Source organism: Scyliorhinus torazame, chromosome 4, assembly GCF_047496885.1.
Source record: "Scyliorhinus torazame isolate Kashiwa2021f chromosome 4, sScyTor2.1, whole genome shotgun sequence".
In the NCBI taxonomy this organism is placed as follows: Eukaryota; Metazoa; Chordata; class Chondrichthyes; order Carcharhiniformes; family Scyliorhinidae; genus Scyliorhinus; species Scyliorhinus torazame.
Genome location: NC_092710.1, coordinates 239,510,776 through 239,530,781, shown reverse-complemented (window position 1 = coordinate 239,530,781; position 20,006 = coordinate 239,510,776). Strand labels below are relative to the sequence as shown.

The following is a 20,006-nucleotide window of genomic DNA, read 5'->3' as shown; positions in this document are numbered from 1 at the left end:
TCCCCGCTTCATTTTTTTCCCTCTTGCAACCTCTCTTGAGGTGACTTTTTAACCCGAGTGAACTATGTATCTTGTTGGCCCGGCTCTTTGTTGGAAAGTGACCCTTTCACAGGTGGCCCCAGTCCCGGGGGCGCAGTTCCTGCTGTGGACTTTCTCACTCGAACTGCTCTGCATGAATTTTCTGTCCGGCATTTTTTTCTACCCACAACATTTTTTTAAAATCCCCTTTTCTTTCCACCACGCATGTTACTTTATATCGGGTTCGCCCGATTGGAGAGAACAAGCCCCTCCCTTGTCACACTCGGATTGGTGGCTTGGTCCCTCCTTTCGGGCCAGTTCTGTCACACACTGGGGTTCCTGTGTGGCTGCTGTTGCTGTCACTCAGCCCCAGGGCCGGTGATTGACGTGGCGCCTCTCCGCCCCCACTCTGCACTGCCTGCTATTTGAGTCTGTGGAAGTGAAGCTTGTTAGCAGAGCCTGGGACCTAAAGCGTGGAGGTACGGCGACTTTGTAGCAGCAGCGGCAACAACAACACAAGCACAGCTCCTCAAAATACAAGCCACCACCGGTGTCAGCATCATGAGCTCCAAGCTCAACCGCACTCTCTGGATTATCTGCGGCTGCATTTCTTTGCTCAGCACCATCCTCACCCATCTGACGCAGGCTGCAAGAGAAGGTAAGAAACTGGAGAGAGAAATTAAAGACTTAAACGCCCCCCCCCCCCTTTCTGAAGATATTGCTTGCATGACCGACTCGCTACTTTGGGATGGGACGGAGCAAGTGGAAAGCTCCCGCCGCCGGGCTCCCTCCAAACTCCCGGTTCTGTCCCTTTAGCAATAAAATCAACCAGAGCATCTACCGGGCTTCCAGAGTAACGGGGACAGAATGTCGTTGGGCATTTTGAATGAGGCACGTTTCAAACATTACAGACACTCTACATGTTTAGACCCTACTTACAGATTGGGTGTCACTTGATTTTGGTAGAGGATTTTGACAGAGGTCCGTTTTACGAGCAAAGTGATTGGTTGGGTCACCATGTTTGGACACCCGGGCCTCACTCTATTGTTATTCATTCATGTTTAATGTGTTGGCGGCCGATTAGAGTGAGTGTGAAGCTGTACCCGAAGGATAATCAGGATGGCTCCCAGGCTGCAGTGCACGGTCGCAAGTGACCAGTTTGTGGAGCTTCTCACTGACATCCCTGGACGACAGAAAGCACTGCAAACCGTGCAAAGACACGGCCACTGTGCAAGGTCTTCGTGTTAATGCCGGCACCTAACTGGGGGGTGGGTGAGAAAGCTGAGGGCAGTTGGGTAAAGCGGACTTCCACCTCTTCACTAAACAGCTCCGTGCTGTGAGCTGCACTTTTAAAGAAAAAAACTTTCTCTGACGGCCTGGAGTTCACCGCCTCCGCACTGCAATGGTCAGGAACGGCGGCACTTTCCTAACGCAACCCTGTCACTCAAAGCAACATCCGAATGTGCTCCACGAAATGATGGGGGGCACACCAGTTCGTTTTGACATCGTTGAGTTTGCGGGCCGCTGAGGGAGAGAGAGTGCAGTTTACAAACATCGCGACAAAGCTCGGTTACACTTGCCCCATTCATTCCAACACTGCTCCTTCCACATCCCCCCACACCCTCCCATCGCCAGCGCGGCAGGAGTGTCGCAGCTTGGCAGTAAGGCACAGCCCGGGAGGATGAGGTCAAAACACACGACAAACTTGTGTAAAAAGTTGGTGCTGGGCAGCCGAGGACCAGGGCAGGACCCGAGCACGCCCTGGGGCAGATCCAGCCAACTTGCCACGGCGCTCCCCTGGCACAGGTACAACATTATCACGAACTCCCGAAACCCCAACGTGTTTGTGTGAAATGCCCAATTGTCGGGCAACCATCTCACGTCGGCCGGCTCACCCCGCACGGATTGATTTGCTGGCCCACGGAAAGGGGCTTTGTTTTTCTCTCTGCCAAAGTTATCATCCACCTTAAATCTTGACGATCCAGGAAAGATGTGGCCGACCGCGCACTGACAAGTAAAGTAAAACCGGGATTTAAACAAAGTGCAGCCTGGAGTAAAATAAGTCCGATTTCCGACCGTTGATAGGATGCGTTCGTTTGTTGGCGGGGATGTTGTTTGCGGCTGGGCTGGCGGGACTGTGCCGGTTACCTGTCGCTTGGAGGCGGGCTGCAGCTTCTCCCTGAGCTGCCTCCCCATTACACCTGGAACAAGACGCACGGCCCTCGGCCGGCCCGCTGCAACTGAGCAGACAGCTCGGCGAACAGCCTCTCCAAACGCTCCCTTCCACCTCTCCCGCCCCGCCACACAACTTCTCCCCAATCCTGTCCCAGTGAGAAACTCGTTAACTTCACATTAATTTTCCGAACTAAATTAACTTCGTGTCACTTCCATCCACTGGAAGCCGACCCTTGTCACCCCCTGCACCCTTCATCAGGCAGAAAGAGGCAGGCGACACGTAAATCTCAAGTCAATAAATAATAACTTCGTTCGTTCGAGAGACCAAATTATCTCGGAAGGACCAACAGCAATTTACATGGAGTGTGAATTTGTAAAACAGAAACAGACGTCCGTGTGAGGTAGAGGGCTGAGCGGTGTGAGGAAAATCGCCTCAGTCCGACGCTGTCGGTGGAAATCCACCTCCCTCCAACACCGCCAACACGTTTCGTTTTCCGATGTTGATCACACATGAAAAGTGACCTTGAAATAAGTCGTTTTTTGAAAAAAAAAAGTTAGTTCTGAGGTGATTTAAAATGCCTAGCGCCGCGCTGCGTGTGAAATTTATTTGACTGGTGGGGGTAGAGAGTGCCCGGGACGGACGCCGCCGCTCCGACAACTGCTGCCTTTGACGCCAGAATCGGATTGCCTTTCGATCCGAAAGGAATAAACTTAAGCGTCCCCCCCCCCCTCCCCCCCGCAAAAGCCCGCTTTCTCAGCAGAACTGCCAGTGATTTCTCGTCAATGAGAGGAGGAAAGTTCCGGGAGCAAGCGGTCTCGGTGGAAACCAGTGGCTCTTTTCCTGTGAATCCGTTCGGATGGCCAGACGCACGCACACACTGGCTGCAGCGCCGGTGATGATGAATTTCTGCCTTCTCTGGGGGAGGGATCCGGACAGCGAGGCACCGTAATATTGGCCACTTGGCTGTTTCGGGAACACAACGCGCGCGAATTTACATCTTCAGTTGACTGGAGTGATTATAGGCGTCTGTCTTTCAAATGTTATTAACGACAGGCTGAACGGGGAAACCAGAGGTAGTGGTTTCGGAGATGCAAAAAACAACAGCACCCCCTCCCCCCCCCCCCCCATTCAAACACACGCATAGAATGCAGATTTTACAGGGTCAATTTGAAATTAAACACCACCTTTTAAAATAATCGTTTTAAATGCCTATTTGTGTGATCAACAAAGATAACTTGTCGTGGCTGGCGACAGCCGTACGGGGCTTGGGTGAATATTGTTCATGTAAGGGTGCATGTCAGACGGAGCACATCTAGATCCGAAATAAACCCGGTTTTGTGTTGGTGTGAGTTGGGCGACTGCAGTTTCACACTTTTCCTGTGATCTTTTCTCTCTCCCTGGCAGTTATTTTGCTGGATTCCAAAGCACAACAGACAGAGCTGGAGTGGGTCTCGTTTCCTCCCGATGGGGTAAGCCTCACCGTTTCTAAAATAAATCCTTTTCAATTGACACACATTTATTTGCCAGTGGCACGGAGCCTCTAACCTGAAGCTGGTGGGCGGCTTGTGTGTGTCCCTTGCCGTTAGCGCTGAATTCTCAAGGAGGTGCAGTTCATTAGGGTGGTTTTGTGTCGGCAGCAGCAGCCCCCCCCCCCCCCCCCCGCCGCCTCGATTAGTGAGAAGATCGACTGTTTTGAAGTCCTTAGAACTAATCTAAACGAGGATGGTATTGTATGTAACTTACAGCCGTCAGTCGTAAATCACAATTCCAGCCGCAGTTAGTCGAAGCGCCTGTATCTGGGACAAATGGAAATTTAATAAATGACAATCAATTGATTTCCGATACACACACGGCGCTAACACCGCTCTTATCTCCAGTGTGATCTTGTTGATTTCTGTTTCGAACTACTCAATGTGACAAAAAGGAATGTGCTATTTTGAAACGAAAGAGAAAATGCTGGAAAATCTCAGCAGGTCTGGCAGCATCTGTCGGAAGGTAAAAGAGCTAACGTTTCGAGTCCAATGACTCTTTGTCAAAGCTTTTATCCAAGTGCTATTTTGTCTTGATTCTGGGAAACTTTTACCGATTCCACATAAAGTAGATCTTAAAAAAAAAAGGACTAAAAAAGTTACAAATATGTTTATTGACCAACTGGCTACATGCATAACACGAGAAAATGTGTAGATGCACTCAAACAAGTTGAAATCTTTAGAATATATTCCCTACGCTAAAAGACAAATAGGCATTGCAGTTACCAGTGATGTGCGGTATAGGGGACGATGATTGCAGGTTGTTTAGACTTTGTCTTAGTTTTTCACTTTGATTAGATTACATCCTGTTTCCCTGAGGATAGGTCTGGGAGAATTTCATTTCTCAAATCTACCCATAACCAGTTCTAGATCACAAGTAGGCCAGAACTTGCCCTACTCTCTTTAAAAAATAGTGGTATTTACAGGGTAATTTTGAAATTGGATTGAACCCGAAATGGAAAGCATTTTGTAAATTACCATATAAATGCTGGATTGGATAATGAAGGAACAGTTATTGCCAATTTGAATTATACTCTGCTCCAATTATGTTTTGGTTCTGTTGATGCAAAGTCATTTAACAACTATACTGCATTCCTGTATATACAAAATCTCATGTGACATTATTTTTTAATGTATTGATCTGGATATAGGAAAGAAATTGAGAACATTTGATGGTAGTCATATGTTTTATTTCCCTTTGCATTTAAAAAAACTTTACACCACGTTGAAAGTCTCTTTGCACAATGCAGTATTGCATATCTCACCTTATTGGGGCCAGAGGTTGGGCACGTTTACAGCAAGGTCATGTCAGTCACAAAACATAAATTCCTGAGGTAAAATGTCTCAAGCAAACTAAAATAATTTTCTTTTGATTAAATTAAGACATATAAACCACTAATATTGAAGTATTTCTCTAGAAACTGAGTTCTGCCTTTCAATGTGTGGTGTGTTTGAAAATTATTCACTGTCTGAGAAAGTTTAAATTTAGTTCAAATTTTAAGTTTAATATTGATATTTAGTAAATCCAGATACATATGTGATGCTTCACTGCTAATACAGCAAACTGACAAAAAATGTAACACATTGGAAATGCTGTGAATTTGGCAGCAGCGGTGTGTTTTGTAATGCAGCACAATTTGTTTAATGTCTCAACAACAACAAAAAGTATATAATACAAAGAGTGTAGCTGTTTCATTATAATCAGTTGGATCAAACCTGCATAATTATCTTACAATTCCCTTTGATGAATGTGACTTCTGTTCTCATTAACACAAGACATTTTAACACTAGGAGCAGAGTATTTTTCATTTTTTTGTCCAATGTCAGCAGCAATCAGTCCAAACTCAGGTAAATAATAGATAGAACAACTCTGCCAAGCAATATGCCTCAACCTGTTCATCAGTGGGAATTTTCTCACTTCCCACACTAGCCACCTTTATAATTTCTCTCAGGCAATTTCCTGAACAGGACATATTTTTATGCCATGTGCCCACGCCCCTTAAAACTGTGTTCGAATTCACCCAAGCTCATGCTATATGAAATGCTTATAACACAAAAAGAGGACATTTTATCCCACCAGACTGGGTTATATTTAAATCCATGTTGCAGAGATGAAAAGACAATCTTCGAACTGAATGCACCGTGCATAAATAAATGTTCTCTGTTATTCCCAAGTCTTTTAGCATTTCCATTTCCAGCACATTCCCTCACAACAATCATGTTTCAAGCTTCTGATGCTCTCTACGTGGATGGGATATAAAATTGATGACTATTTATGAGAAGTCAGAGCAACTGTACACAACATATAAGCAGTTAATTCACCTGACACTACAACATAATAATGAAGGCTGAGCTTTCACTTGGCTTGTGTACCCTGCAGTCAGGTATCCAGCAGCGTCTCTTTTTGAGAGCCTTACAAACCTTGTGATATGGAATCTGCAGAAGAACTTCAGTAACAGAGTGTTTGTCTGAGGTAAATTAATGCCAATTCTTCCGACATTCCAGAAGTTGCCTGCACCATTACAGGGGGCTTTTCATAAATGGGATTTAGAAAGGATTGTTACTTAGCTCTTCAAAAAGGTTTCAGTTTATCTTTGTGGCAACCTGATAAAAGGGACTCCACTTTGGCAAAAGGTGGTTGTATTGAGTGGCTTTGTTGTCTGAGCTTGTCTCTTTAGATTGTGTTTTAGTCGGAACATTCCTCTCTGCTTGCTCTGGTTCACATGACAGCCCATAATACAGATACTTTGTTCACTACCAACAGGTATTACTTGGTACTGTCATTGTTCTCCCCTTGCCTGCTTTCCTTTAATTTGAGCCTACTTGTCATTCAAATACTTACGATATAATAGTAAAAGCAATACTAAATAAGACCTTACTTTACTGTGGAGAAATGAAGTCATCAAGCAGGTATCCAGTGGAAGCCCAGTAAAGATAAAATATGAATTAAGTCTGCATGACTAATAGACTGCAGATATTTATGGCAATTTGAGAAAATTAACTTGTGTAATGGGTGGCGTGGTGGCACAGTGCTTAGCACTGCTGCCTCGCAGCACCAGGAACCCAGGTTCGATTCCGATCTCGGTGATTGTGTGGAGTTTGCACTTTATCCCTGTGTCTGCGTGGGTTTCCTCCTAGTCCAAAGATGTGCAGGTTAGGTGAATTGGCCATGCTAATATTGCCAAAAAATAGGTGGGGTTACGGAGATTTGGTCCTAGGTAGGGGACTCTCTCTGAGCAAGGGCTGGTGCAGACTCGATGGGCTGAATTACCTCTTTCTGCACTGTAGAGATTCTATGAAGTGTTCCATCTATGATGTCACATGTAAAAATACACCTAAAGCTTATTGAGCAATAACATGTTGTGACTCCATCAATACAAAAACAATACATTGTCCAGGTGGATCTTTTGTCCATTGGCTATCTTGGGTTTTCATTATATGAATGAAAATTATCCTTAAAATCTGAAGCTCCCACTTCCCTAGACTATTAATCGGCCATGATTAATATTATATATAGGAAATTACTTTGTAATCTATTTAGGTTTCCATAATTATTTCCCACAAGTATTTTTTCTAATAATGTTGCATACATTTTAATTTAACAACTGCATCAGCTGTCAGACACTTCGATTTTAAAAAAACAGATCATCAGCTGGCCAATTCTGGATTCATGAACCTGGTAATTGATAATTAATCCATTGTGCAGGCGATTCTACAGATTGTCTTTACATTTATAACTTTTTTTCAATTGGCACTTGTATTGTACACTTACTCTGAAAACAAATGGAGGCATAAGATCCAAGCATTAGGACTGACATTAAACAGGCCCTGTGCGAATAAAATGATATAATCTCTGTATTGCAGGGCAGGGATAGTTAATAGAAATTTAGGACAGGAACAGGATAAAATAAATCGGCACTAATTGTTAAATTAACTTATCTCTCAGTATAGCCATGAGCTACATATGTTGAACTTTGAGAACAAGTGGTCCATACCATCTCATTTTGTGAGATATATTTTTTCTAGCAGGGCTCAGTGTTCGAAAGTGCACCACTCTTCTATCTGTGTGACTGATGGAAGCTAATGAAAAGCTCTAAACATGAAAACCAAATGCTCATCAAAATTGAACTCAATCAGGAAATATCTAAACAAATGAATGTTCAGGACATGGTTTAAAAATAAAGTGCAATTCAGCCTCTTTGTTTCTAACATTTGCCTGGAAAAAATAATTATGAAGCTTTTTTAGGCTGTAGTTAGAGCGGAGCTAATGAACCTTGAGCATGTTATACTTGATGGATTAATCTAGCCAAGGTTAAGACCACATTAATATATTGTAAAATAACAAAGAAAAGATAATTTATCCCGTATTCTACTTCCTGAGGTAAAGAGATGATAGTTTTGTTTTTAAGACCATGGAATATCTTTCAGATGACCCATTTTGTTTCCTGCCTTTTTTCTTGCCAATTTTTTTGGTTGCCTGCCTTTTATCTCCCTTCTGAAAATATCAAGGTGAAATATTCCGTTTGCAGCATCTGGGAATAGGTGCTCTGTAATGAAATGAGGAAAGAGAAAGGGCTTAGCTCTGTAATGTCAGCTTCCTGTCTCTACTGCTCTGCTCCATATGTGCCTTGGGCATGGATATCAGTGGACCAGGCACAAGTGCAAATCTATCATTTTTTAAGATGAGTGAGGCCTTGCTCATATCCTACCTCACTTTCTGCATCACGCCATCTGGAGAACACAGTTGCTGAAAGGTAGTGCCAGGGCCTGCCCTGATATTGCTGTGGCCCAGAGGTTCTATGCTGCCTCAGGGGGAAGCTCAAAATCAAAGAACCAAACAGACACCAAATGATTTCCAGGTTTTGAGCTTCCCCATCTCCAGTCTCTTTTGCACTTGCAGTTGTGCTTGAATACCTTCTTCGAATTTTTTAGTGAAAGGCCAAGCCAACAGTGTAACCTTACCAGGCAAACGACCAGAAAGGAAAATTGCATGTTCCCATTCTCTGCCAGGTACAGTGCACCCTTGTGCACCCTGTTAGGCATCCAGCACACACGTACTGGTGACTTTTGTGTTCGCCAATCTCTTTTTAGAATAAAGTTCCATCTACACTGGTTTTAGTAATTTGTTGAAGTGGCCAGCTTCATAGTAATTGTTGTTAAGTGCGCCAACTGCATGGCACATGACATTCAAACTCAACCCTTTTGTTGTTTGAGCTCAACACATGTATTTCTGGTATAGAACTTTAGGTAGACCCAGTATGATGAGCCTTACCATAACCTTGAGCTACTGGGGTCAACTGGAGCACCTTAGACATTGCCAAATTGATGATCAGCTAATAGCATAGACTGGAGATCCAGTTTATGTCCCCTTTGGTATTCATAGAACAGCTACTGCTTGCTAAATTCACCTAGCCTTTTGACAGAAATGCTTGTATAATTTGCACAGCACTACACTTCCAAAGAATTAATATTCCAAAATAAACTCATGGATAGATCTGATAATCTCGTCTCGGTATTAGGTTACTGCAACGTTGAGCAGCAAGTGACTGTCCTTGTTTGATGGGAATGGAATAGAATGTGCTTGCTTAAGGGGAGTGAGAGCCACTTGATATGCCAGACTGGAAATCAGTTCAAAGAGTCATCCAGACTCGAAACGTCAGCTCCCTTTTCTCTCCACAGATGCTGTCAGACCTGCTGAGATTGCCCAGTATTTTCTGTTTGGTTTCAGGTTCCAGCATCAACAGTAATTTGCTTTTATGTTCTGGATATCATTCTTAATGTGGTGCCCAAAAAACCTTGAATAAATGTTCAGGATTCAGGAATTTTAGGGCCATAATTTAAAATGTGCACTCGCGGTGAAGAGTGTTCTATGCTCAATATCAGATTGAGAATTTGCCACCAAAGCAAGTGGGCTCTGAAGGATCTTCCATCACTTCAAATTAGTATGAGCAAATTCTCCTGGCTGAGCTCAGGCCAAATTTTTAATCAATGTTTTGAGCGGGCCAGTTAGTTACTGACCCCAGTCAAGGTCAGCGCCACTTGAAACGTAAACTCTGCTTTTTTGTTCAGATGCTGCCTGACCTGCTGATAACTTCCACATTTTCTTCACATTTCCAGCATCAGCAGTATTTTGGTTTTGGTATCAGGTTGTTGGGAAATTGCTGCAAGATAGATTTATCCAGATGTTTCTTTAAATGCACAGTACTATCCCATCGAGAGAGTGTAAAAATAGCTTGATGATAGTACTACCTAGTAGATAGAGTATTAGGTGACATTGGGTGAAATTGTATCTTTTGTTGGAAGTTATAGATGTTGTTGGGTAGCTTGGAATGTGTGGCTTTCTCCGGGAAGCTTTTGTGTGATGACCCCACTTCAGGAACAATTCACAGCACATGGATGGTAAACGTTGCATCTCCAATACTCCAATTCTGAGTTTAGAAGAGTGAGACAGGATCTCATAGAAACTTACAAAATTCTGACAAGATTAGACAGGGTAGATTCAGAAAGAATGTTCCTTATTGTGGGGAGTCCAGATCTAGGGGTCATAGTTTGAGAATAAGGGGTAAATTATTTAGGCCTGAGGTGAGGAGAAATTTCTTCACCCAGAGAGCGATGAATCTGTGGAATTCACTGCCAGTAGCTGAGGCCAAAACGTTGTGTAATTACAAGATGGAATTAGATACAGCTCTTGAGGCTCAAGGGATATGGGGGGAAGGCGGAATCAGGGTATTGAACTTGATGATCAGACATGATCATAATGAATGGGGGAGCAGGATCGAAGGGCCAAATGGCCCCCTCCTGCTTCTATTTTCTATGTTTCTATGTGTAACCTGCCCAATCTAAAACACTGGCTTCTTTGTCAAGGACAGGAAATAATTTATAGCATTCCACATTACAATAGCTCCACTTGATTCTGATCCTTTTCAAGAGACCTTGTGTAAATGTTGTTTGTTTTTAATTTTTCAAAATGCATATTTTAACAATATAATATAATCTTCATTGTCACAAGTAAGCTTACATTAACACTGCAATTAAGTTACTGAAAATCTACCAAAAACGGAATTGTTTGGGACTTTTTGTTTCTGTTTATTGATATGTAACATCTTGTACTGTTATCTTTCAGTGGGAAGAAATCAGCGGAGTAGATGAGAACTATATTCCTATCCGCACATACCAGGTGTGCAGAGTAATGGAACCTAATCAGAACAACTGGCTGCGGACTAACTGGATTGCAAGAGGCAATGCTCAGAGGATATTTGTGGAGGTGAAGTTTACCCTGAGGGATTGTAATAGCATTCCAGGAGTCTTGGGGACATGCAAGGAGACATTTAACCTGTATTACTTTGAAAGTGACTCAGATGCTGGCTGGGACATTAAAGAGAGTCAGTACCTCAAAATAGATACTATTGCAGCTGATGAAAGTTTTACTCAAGGGGACCTTGGGGAGCGTGTAATGAAGCTTAACACAGAGGTGAGAGAAATCGGGCCTTTGTCGAAAAAGGGATTCTACTTGGCTTTCCAGGATGTGGGCGCCTGCATTGCCCTTGTCTCCGTCCGTGTTTACTATAAGAAGTGTTGGTCTATTGTGGAAAATTTGGCCGTTTTCCCGGACACAGTAACAGGATCTGAGTTTTCGTCCCTGGTGGAGGTGCGGGGAACATGTGTCAGTGATGCAGAAGAGGAAACCGAAAACCCTCCTAAGATGCACTGCAGTGCAGAGGGTGAGTGGTTGGTGCCCATTGGAAAGTGCATCTGCAAAGCAGGATTTCAGCAGAAAGGGGATGAATGCGAGGGTAAGTGCTCCATTTTGCATGGAAACGGTACACCTATAATTTATCAAAACAGTTTATAAATAAGTCCTGAAGCCCCATATCCAGAAATCAATTATTCCAAAAACTGAAGGATGAACATAGATATCTTACTGTAGCTGTACAGGCCCTTGGTGAGATTGGGAGTAATGTGTGCAGTTTTGGTTTCCTTACCAAAGAAAGGGTATACTTGCCATTGAGGGAGTGCAGCGAAGGTTCACCAGACTGATTCCTGAGATGGCAGGATTGTGGTACGAGGAGAGGTTGGGTTGACTTGAATTCATGGAGCTTAAAAGAATGTGAGGACACCTCATTGAAATGTATAAAATTCGAACAGGGCTGGACAGACTGTATTCTGGAAGGATGTTTCCTTTGGCTGGAGGGAGTCGAGAACAAGGGGTCGCTGTCTCAGGATATGTGGTGGGCCATTTAGGCTTAAGATGAAGAGACATTTCTTCACTCAGTGTTTGAACCTGTGGAATTCTTGACCATAGAAGGGTGTGGAAGCCAAATCACAAAAGGCGTCAAGGGGAATGGGGAGAGAGTGGGAGAATGACATTGAGATAGAGGATCAACCATAATAGTAGAGCAGGCTTGATGGGCTGAATGCCCTACTCCTGCTCTGATTGTCTATGTTTCAATGAAGATGAAACAAAGGAATGTTCTAAGAATCAATCTTAAACTTTAGGTTGTTGGACATAATTCGTAAACAACACTCAAATTGTTGGAATGCTTGATTTATTACAAGCAGTTCTTTGTGAATGCTAGTTCTAGATCTGGATATCACCTACATCCATCTGCGTTAATGAAATGGCATTTATTAATTACTGGCTGTGGCAATCAATGAAGCATCCTATGGCATTATGGTGCTCGATCAGGAAGAGGAGAACAATGTGATGGTTAATTCTGAAAGCATTCGATCCTTATCAACCATTTTTGGATTGTGCTACCTCCTTCCATTTACGCCAGTTTGTAGGGAATTATATGACCCTGCCAATCCCTAAATTCTAAGAGGCAGGGCAATATTATAATCAGTGTGCAGATAGAAAGTTGAGAAAGACGATATAAAAAGTAAAAGTACTTTTAAAAAATCAAGAAACACGAATTCCAGGTTTAACTCTTCAACTTGGTAAAAATCCCCATAATAATAATCCACCTGTCCCAAGCTTCTCACTAAATGTTTCTACTTCCAACAGCCGATCAGATAATTTTCCAATATCTAGCACAGAACTAAAGGCTGTGGCAGAATTATGCTGTATACCAGAGTGGTATTAATTAGACTGCTAGAAGTATTTAAAATCATGAGGGGGCTGGACAGTTTAGATAGAGAAAAATTATTCCCATTGATAGAAGGATCAAGAACAACAGGGCACAGATTTAAGGTGACTGGCTAAGCAATGGCAACATGAGAAAAAACGTTTTCACACAGCGAGTGGTTAGAACCTAGAATGTACTGCCTGAGAGTGCAATGGAGGCAGGTTCAATCAAAGTATTCAGGAGGGAATTGAGTTATTTCCTGGAGGGAAGAATGTGCAGGGTTACGGGAAGAAAGCAGAGGTGCGGCATATGGTAAATTTTTCCTTTAGAGAGCCAGCACAGACATGACATGCTGAATGGCCTCCTTCTGTGCTATAAGCATTCTGTGATTCTATGAATTAAATGTTCATAGACAGGAATGACGGGATTACTTGCACATGCTGCACCCTGGTCCCTGCTCATCCTACAGCAGAAACTAAAGGAGAAGAGTACAGGGCAATGCTATGTGTCTGCACAAAAGTATCGGCTTTCTGATGTCGACTTCGCACTGAAAACTACAAAATAATCTTCAATGCAGATCACGGTTGAATGGAACACTAACTCTTTTCAAAGATAAGCTTACTTAGCTCGTACCAAAATGTCATTTTGAGCCACAGCAGATTTAATGTTGCTTAGAAAGAACAAGACATTTCCAAGGATTTTAACACAATGTAGACAATAAGTATTGATAAAATGAAAATAATCACCATCTATATTTACTGCAAATTGTTACATGCTCCTTGAGGAAAAAAAACTGTTAGCTTTAATAGTAAGGAATGTATAATCAGGACAGAGGAACAAATATTTCTCAAACCGTTATCCCTTCGTTTAAGAATTATGTGCTGTAGCAGTGTTTCCATGTGAGGGTGATTCAGTATGTTGGTGCCTCTCTACTCAGAGAATTTATGCATTTTCATTGAACTTTTGGGCAAATTTTGTGGTCTGTATAGATTTCTGGATTCCCATGGACCTCACTAAAAAAAGGCTTCAAACTTTGTGTATTCAATGTACACAATTCTTAGAAATGTACTCACTGTACTACAGGAAGAAATAAGGTGTTGAGTCTAAAGGGTGCAGCTATTGGCATCTGCCAGAAATCCAACCAATTTCTTATTTGTCCTTCAGTTGCCTACAGTGAGATTCCACTCATTTTGAATTATTTTAAGTTATTGGTGTATGTGTTGCAAGGGTCAGGGGAGGGGCAAAGATTTATAACTTGTGTCCAGAATGAGCATTGAGTGGATGGGGCATCTGTTGTTCCAGTGTAAGCATGGCTAGGAGGCCTGAACTGTTGTCACACTTGGGTCTCAGTTGACTTCACAGTGCCAACCATGGCTCAGTTGGCACCAATCGTGCCTGGGAGTTGGAAAGATCTGGGTTCAAGCCCCACACCAGTCCAGAGACTTAGGGCTGGGTTTTCACTGAGTGGGGATGACTCGGAAGCCCGTTAAAAATTGCAGCTGAGAACTGGTTCTGCGATTCCTGGCCCCATTTCCAGGCTGTCTAAGTTTTGGGAGTACCTTTAAGGCTGCTCTATGTCAAACACCCGCACCCTGAACTCCTGACATGGCTGACTCCATTATAGGGATGTACTAATCCTTCGCAATTTTCTTGGAGTTATGTCAGGTTTTCAATGAACCAAGGTTCACGGCATCTCAGGGGTGTTGTGAACAATATGCTGCATGAGCGTACGTTTTAAAAGCGAAGCTCAAGTAGTCCTTCTCATGCCCCAAAACAACCATATTGCCCCTCAAACCCCCAGGCCAATGTATGCTGTTTCAACTACCTCTAATAGCCCTCATGCCCCCTGTGCCGCACTGTAGCACTTCCAGACCTATTGACCCATTATACATGCTTTCGAACCATTGAACCCTAGACTGACAATGGGATGTATTCAAAAAAACCTTCAAATAAAACAGTCATTCATTCATAACTCTTCACCATTTAAAACTAATGTTATTTTACTCCAGGGCAATAAAAGTGTCAATCATCCAGAACCTTTAAAGTTTTAACAGCTGAATGCTGAATGTGCAAGTATTTGAAATCTATTACCTTTGTGTAAAATCCCATTGTGCAATTAACAGCAGAGATTTGAGAGTCAGAGCTGTCAATCAAGCAATGTTTCCTATGGGCTCAGGTGTTTCAATAGACTAATGGATTTCACCAATCTTTATTATGTTAGTGGGAGTCTGGAGTATTGTGGGGTTTGGGTGGCATGGGCTAGTGAGGAGATTGGTGACAGCAAGCGAGCAATGGGCCAGGAGATTCAGCAGCATGCTGATTGTAAAAAAAATCTAATTTTTTCAATAAATCTTACTCTTTTTCTGAGCAGGCTGAAATGGCCTGTTAAAGAGCAGCCAATTCGGCACAGCAAACAGCAGTGAGATAATGAAAACATGGGGCGAAATTCTCCGGTATCGGTGCGATGTCCGCCGACTGGTGCCCAAAATGGCGCAAATCAGTCGGGCATCGCGCCGCCCCAAAGGTGTGGAATGCTCCGCATCTTTGGGGGCCGAGCCCCAACCTTAAGGGGCCAGCGGCCGCTGACGGCATTCCCGAGCATGCGCAGTGGAGAGAGTCTCTTCCGCCTCCGCCATGGTGGAGACCGTGGCGAAGGCGGAAGGGAAAGAGTGCCCCCACGGCACAGGCCCGCCCACGGATCGGTGGGCCCCGATCGCGGGCCAGGCCACCGTGGGGGCACCCCCCGGGGCCAAATCGCCCCGCGCCCCCCCCCCAGAACCCCGGAGCCAGCCCGCGCCGCCTTGTCCCGCCGGTAAGGTAGGTGGTTTAATCTACACCGGCGGGACAGGCATTTTAGTGGCGGGTCTTCGGCCCATCCGGGCCGGAGAATCGCGGGGGGGCCCGCCAACCGGCGCGGTGCGATTCCCGCCCCCGCTGAATATCCGGTGCCGGAGAATTCGGCAACCGGCGGGGGCGGGATTCACAGCAGCCCCCGGCGATTCTCCGACCCGGCAGGGGGTCGGAGAATCTCGCCCATAATCTGCGTTACTGATGTTACTTTAAATAACAAATAATGACATGGATAGTTGTTTAAGATTGCGAGCATCATTTTGAGGAAGAATATGGGATTCTCTGTGATTCCAGAAAAATGTTCTTTTCTTTGTTAATATCACTAAAATCAGATTAACTGGCCAATCAGCTCATTTGAAGTCGACACTGGTGTCTAAAATGGTTGCAGCATTTGCCTGCATATCAGTGGTCACAGTATTTAAAACTAATTATGTTTCAAGGGCTTTGGGATCATTCTGAGAGATGTAACAAGGTGCTTTTTTAAAAAAAACATACACCTTTTTAGGTGCGGATTGGACAGTGCACCTCTTTTAAACCTGACCCAGACATCTGGGTTGAATGCTGTTGGCCGTAAGTGCCTGCCACAAGTTTGGGTGGATTTAATGCAGCTCTTGGGATCACTGCAGGAAACCGTCATTAAATTGGTCCTTAGGTTAGCAATCTTATTCGAAAGGAGCCAAAGGATGTCGGCGGGTCTGGCGATGGAGAAATGCCAGATAGATGCATTAGAGGCTGCCGTCCTGTAATTGGGACTGATGAACAGTGCCCAGAAAGTTCCTCTGAGCTATTCCTACTCTGCTTCTGTAACGTTGCTGAAAACGCAATAGAAATCCCACTTACATACAGAAATTAGGGGCGAGATTCTTTGAAAAAAAAAAAAATTTAGAGTACCCAATTATTTTTTTCCAATTAAGGGGCAATTTTGTGTGGCCAATCCACCTACCCTGCATATCTTTGGGTTGTGGGGTGAAACCCAAGCAGACAAGGGGAGAATGTGCAAACTCCACACAGTTAGTGACCCGGGGCTGGGATCGAACCCGGGTCCTCAGCGCCGTGAGGCAACAGTGCTAACCACTGCGCCACCGTGCCATCCTAGGGGCGAGATTTATCTTGTTCTAAACCCTTCATCGGGCAGCGCGGTAGCACAGTGGTCAGCACTGTGGATTCACAGCGCCATTGTCCCAGGATCGATTCCCGGCGGGATCACTGTCTGTGCGGAGTCTGCACATTTTCCTTGTGTCTGCGTGGGTTTCCTCCGGGTGCTCCGGTTTCCTCCCGCAAGTCCCGAAAGACATGCTATTAGGTAATTTAGACAGTCTGAATTCTCCCTCTGTGTACCCGAACAGGCGTCAAAATGTGACGACTAGGGGAATTTCACAGTAACTTCATTGTAATGTAAGCCTACTTGTGACAATAAAGATTATTATTCTTATTACTTTCTTAGAGTTAAAGCAAGATTTCCTGTCAAATTGATAACTGTGAGGATGAGCAATTGTGATGAAACTTATGGCCATCGATTAGAAAGCTAACTTTCTTTCTAATAATAATGCACCTGCCTTCGAAATGTCTGATGCGCGCACTAAGTTCCTAAAATGAAAGTCATTCTATTTGATGGCGTGGTTAACTAAGTTGGCTGAATGGCTGGTTCGTGATGCAGTGATGCCAATGGCGCAGATTCAATTCCCATACAGAGCATCCTATCCGGCTGCATTACGGCTTGGTATGGCAACTGCTCGGTCCAAGATCGCAAGAAACTGCAGAGTGTGGTGAACTCAGCCCAACACATCACACAAGCTTGCCATCCTCCCATTGGTTCTGTCTACACCTCCCACTATCTTGGGAAGGCAGACAACATTGTCAGAGACCCATCACACCCAGGCTTTGCCCTCTTACAGACCCTTCCATCAGGCAGAAGATAGAAAAGTCTGAAGACCCGCACATCCAGACATAGGAACAACTTCTTCCCCACAGCTACTAGACTCCTCAATGACTCTCCCTTGGATTGATCTGTTCCCTGTAAGATCACTATTCATGACACGCTATGCTGCTCTTGTTTGGCCCTTGTTCGCACTGTAACCAATCACTATTTGTTGATGTACCATTTGTCAATGTACTCTGTTGATTATTCTTTTGTCTACTATGTACGTACTGTATACATTCCTTTGGCTGCAGAAAAATACCTTTCACTATACTTCGGTACATGTGACAATAAATATCAATCAATCAATCGATTGTGGTTTTTCATGAATGCCCCGCCATCTCAACATTTCCCCTCGCCTGAGTTGTGATGACCCACATGTTCAATCACCACCAATCAGCTCTCTATCAAAGGGGTTGAGCAACCGACGGGGCTGTGGCCCAACACAACCTCCTTAGTGACAATGATCATCTCTAAGTCCTCGCCTGCCATAGCCTCCTTGCCAACAATTATTGGCATGTTATTTGTGTCTCCTATTGTGAAGACTGACACAAAATACCTGTTCAATGCCTCAGCCATTTCCTCATTTCCCATTGTTAAATCCTCCTCATCTTCTAAAGGACCAATATTTACCGTAGCCACTTTTTTCCATTTTATATATTTGTAGAAACCTTTGCTATCTGTTTTTATATTCTAAGCTAGTTTACCCTCATAATCTATCTTAATTTTCTTTATAGCTTTTTCGTGGCTTTCTGTTGACCTTTAAAGATTTCCCAATCCTCTAGTTTCCCACTAAGTTTTGCCATTCTGTATGCCTTTTCTTTCAATTAGGTACCCTATCCTTTTTCCTACAGTCCTTCCTTTTCACTGATATATACCTTTGCTGAGCACTGAAAAAATCCTTTGAAAGTTCTACATTTATTATTTTATTCTCCAGTGCTAGTATTCTTCACCTTGGTTCTCAGAAAATATGCTAAAAATGCTTTTGGAACTATTTGGTGCGATATTGACAGTAACAAAGAATTAAATGTGAGCTGGTACAATGTGGGGTTGATGTGTTTTGACGCAGAGTTATGACACCAGTGCTTGATTTCCTCCTCTCTGTTGTAATCCTAGCTTCAGCCACGTCACTGAGAGTACTGGTGAGTTTGGGACCTCCTCATGAGCTTTGAAGCAAATTATAGGCAGGATACTCATGAATACTTTGCAGCATTGTTACTGATGGTTGCCTGGAAGCTGATGAGCTACTTGGTGTTGTGTTTGCCGAGAGAGTGTAGAACATAGAACAATAGAACATTACAGCGCAGTACAGGCCCTTCGGCCCTCGATGTTGCGCCGACCTGTGAAACCACTCTAAAGCCCATCTACACTATTCCCTTATCGTCCATATGTCTATCCAATGACCATTTCAATGCCCTTAGTGTTGGCGAGTCCACTACTGTTGCAGGCAGGGCATTCCACACCCTTACTACTCTCTGAGTAAAGAACCTACCTCTGACATCTGTCCTATATCTATCTCCCCTCAATTTAAAGCTATGTCCCTCGTGCTAGACATCACCATCCTAGGATGAAGTAATCAGGGATGAGGGGAACGCCGATCATAGAGAAAACAACATATTTTCTGGATGGCATTTATGTAGAAATTTCACCACTATTTATGCTTGTCTTAAGGACAAGTGTAGTACTGCCATAATAAATGGGGCTTGTGAGATGGACCATACACTATCTTTTTATCTTAATGATGTTACGTAAGTTAAATCTAGAAGTGATCAAATCATCACTTGTATATGTCTTAAAATGTGAAATAATCTTAAGAGATGTTTTTCTCTTTTTAATGTAACATATTCTAATACAAAAAAAAAGCTTTCAAAGATATGAAAAATGCATTCTATGTCTCATTGAGAAGAAATTTTTAAAACTTGACATGAAACATTGGAAATAGTGGGGATAATTTTATTTAATAAATTTAGCGTACCCAATTATCTTTTTTCCAATTGAGGGGCAATTAAGCATGGCCGATCGATTTACCCTCACATAATAATAATCTTTATTATTGTCACAAGTAGGCACACTGCAATGAAGTTACTGTGAAAATTCCCTAGTCGCCACACTCCGCCGCCTGTTTGGGTACACAGGGAGAATTCAGAATGTCCAATTCACCGAACAGCCATCGTTTGGGACTTGTGGGAGGAAACTGGAGCACCCGGAGGAAACCCACACAGACACAGTGAAAATGTGCAGACTCCGCACAGACAGTGACCCAAGCCGGGAATCGACCGTGGGACCCTGGCACTGTGAACCGACAGTGCTAACCACTGTGCTACCATGCCGCCTATCTTTGGGTTGTGGGGATGAAACCCACGCAGACACGGGGGGGAATGTGCAAACTGCACACGGACGGAGACCCAAGACCGGGATCGAACCCGGGTCGTCAGCGGCGTGAGGCAACA

The 20,006-nt window shown here is 43.7% G+C and overlaps 1 protein-coding gene across 8 annotated transcripts in view; it reads left to right on the top strand.

The window, feature by feature from the left end:
* The first annotated feature begins 447 nt into the window (after positions 1-447).
* Positions 448-20,006, top strand: part of epha7 (eph receptor A7) — a 407,810-nt gene continuing 388,251 nt past the window's right edge. For 6 of the 8 annotated variants that reach the window (XM_072499509.1, XM_072499504.1, XM_072499507.1 and 3 more), the window contains exons 1-3: positions 448-676; positions 3,599-3,663; positions 10,847-11,516. In XM_072499509.1, coding sequence (XP_072355610.1) covers positions 580-676; positions 3,599-3,663; positions 10,847-11,516 — 832 coding nt within the window. In that variant the 5' untranslated portion in view covers positions 448-579. The remainder of the gene's footprint in view (positions 677-3,598; positions 3,664-10,846; positions 11,517-20,006) is intronic. The other 2 variants (XM_072499510.1, XM_072499508.1) reach the window with 1 other exon arrangement.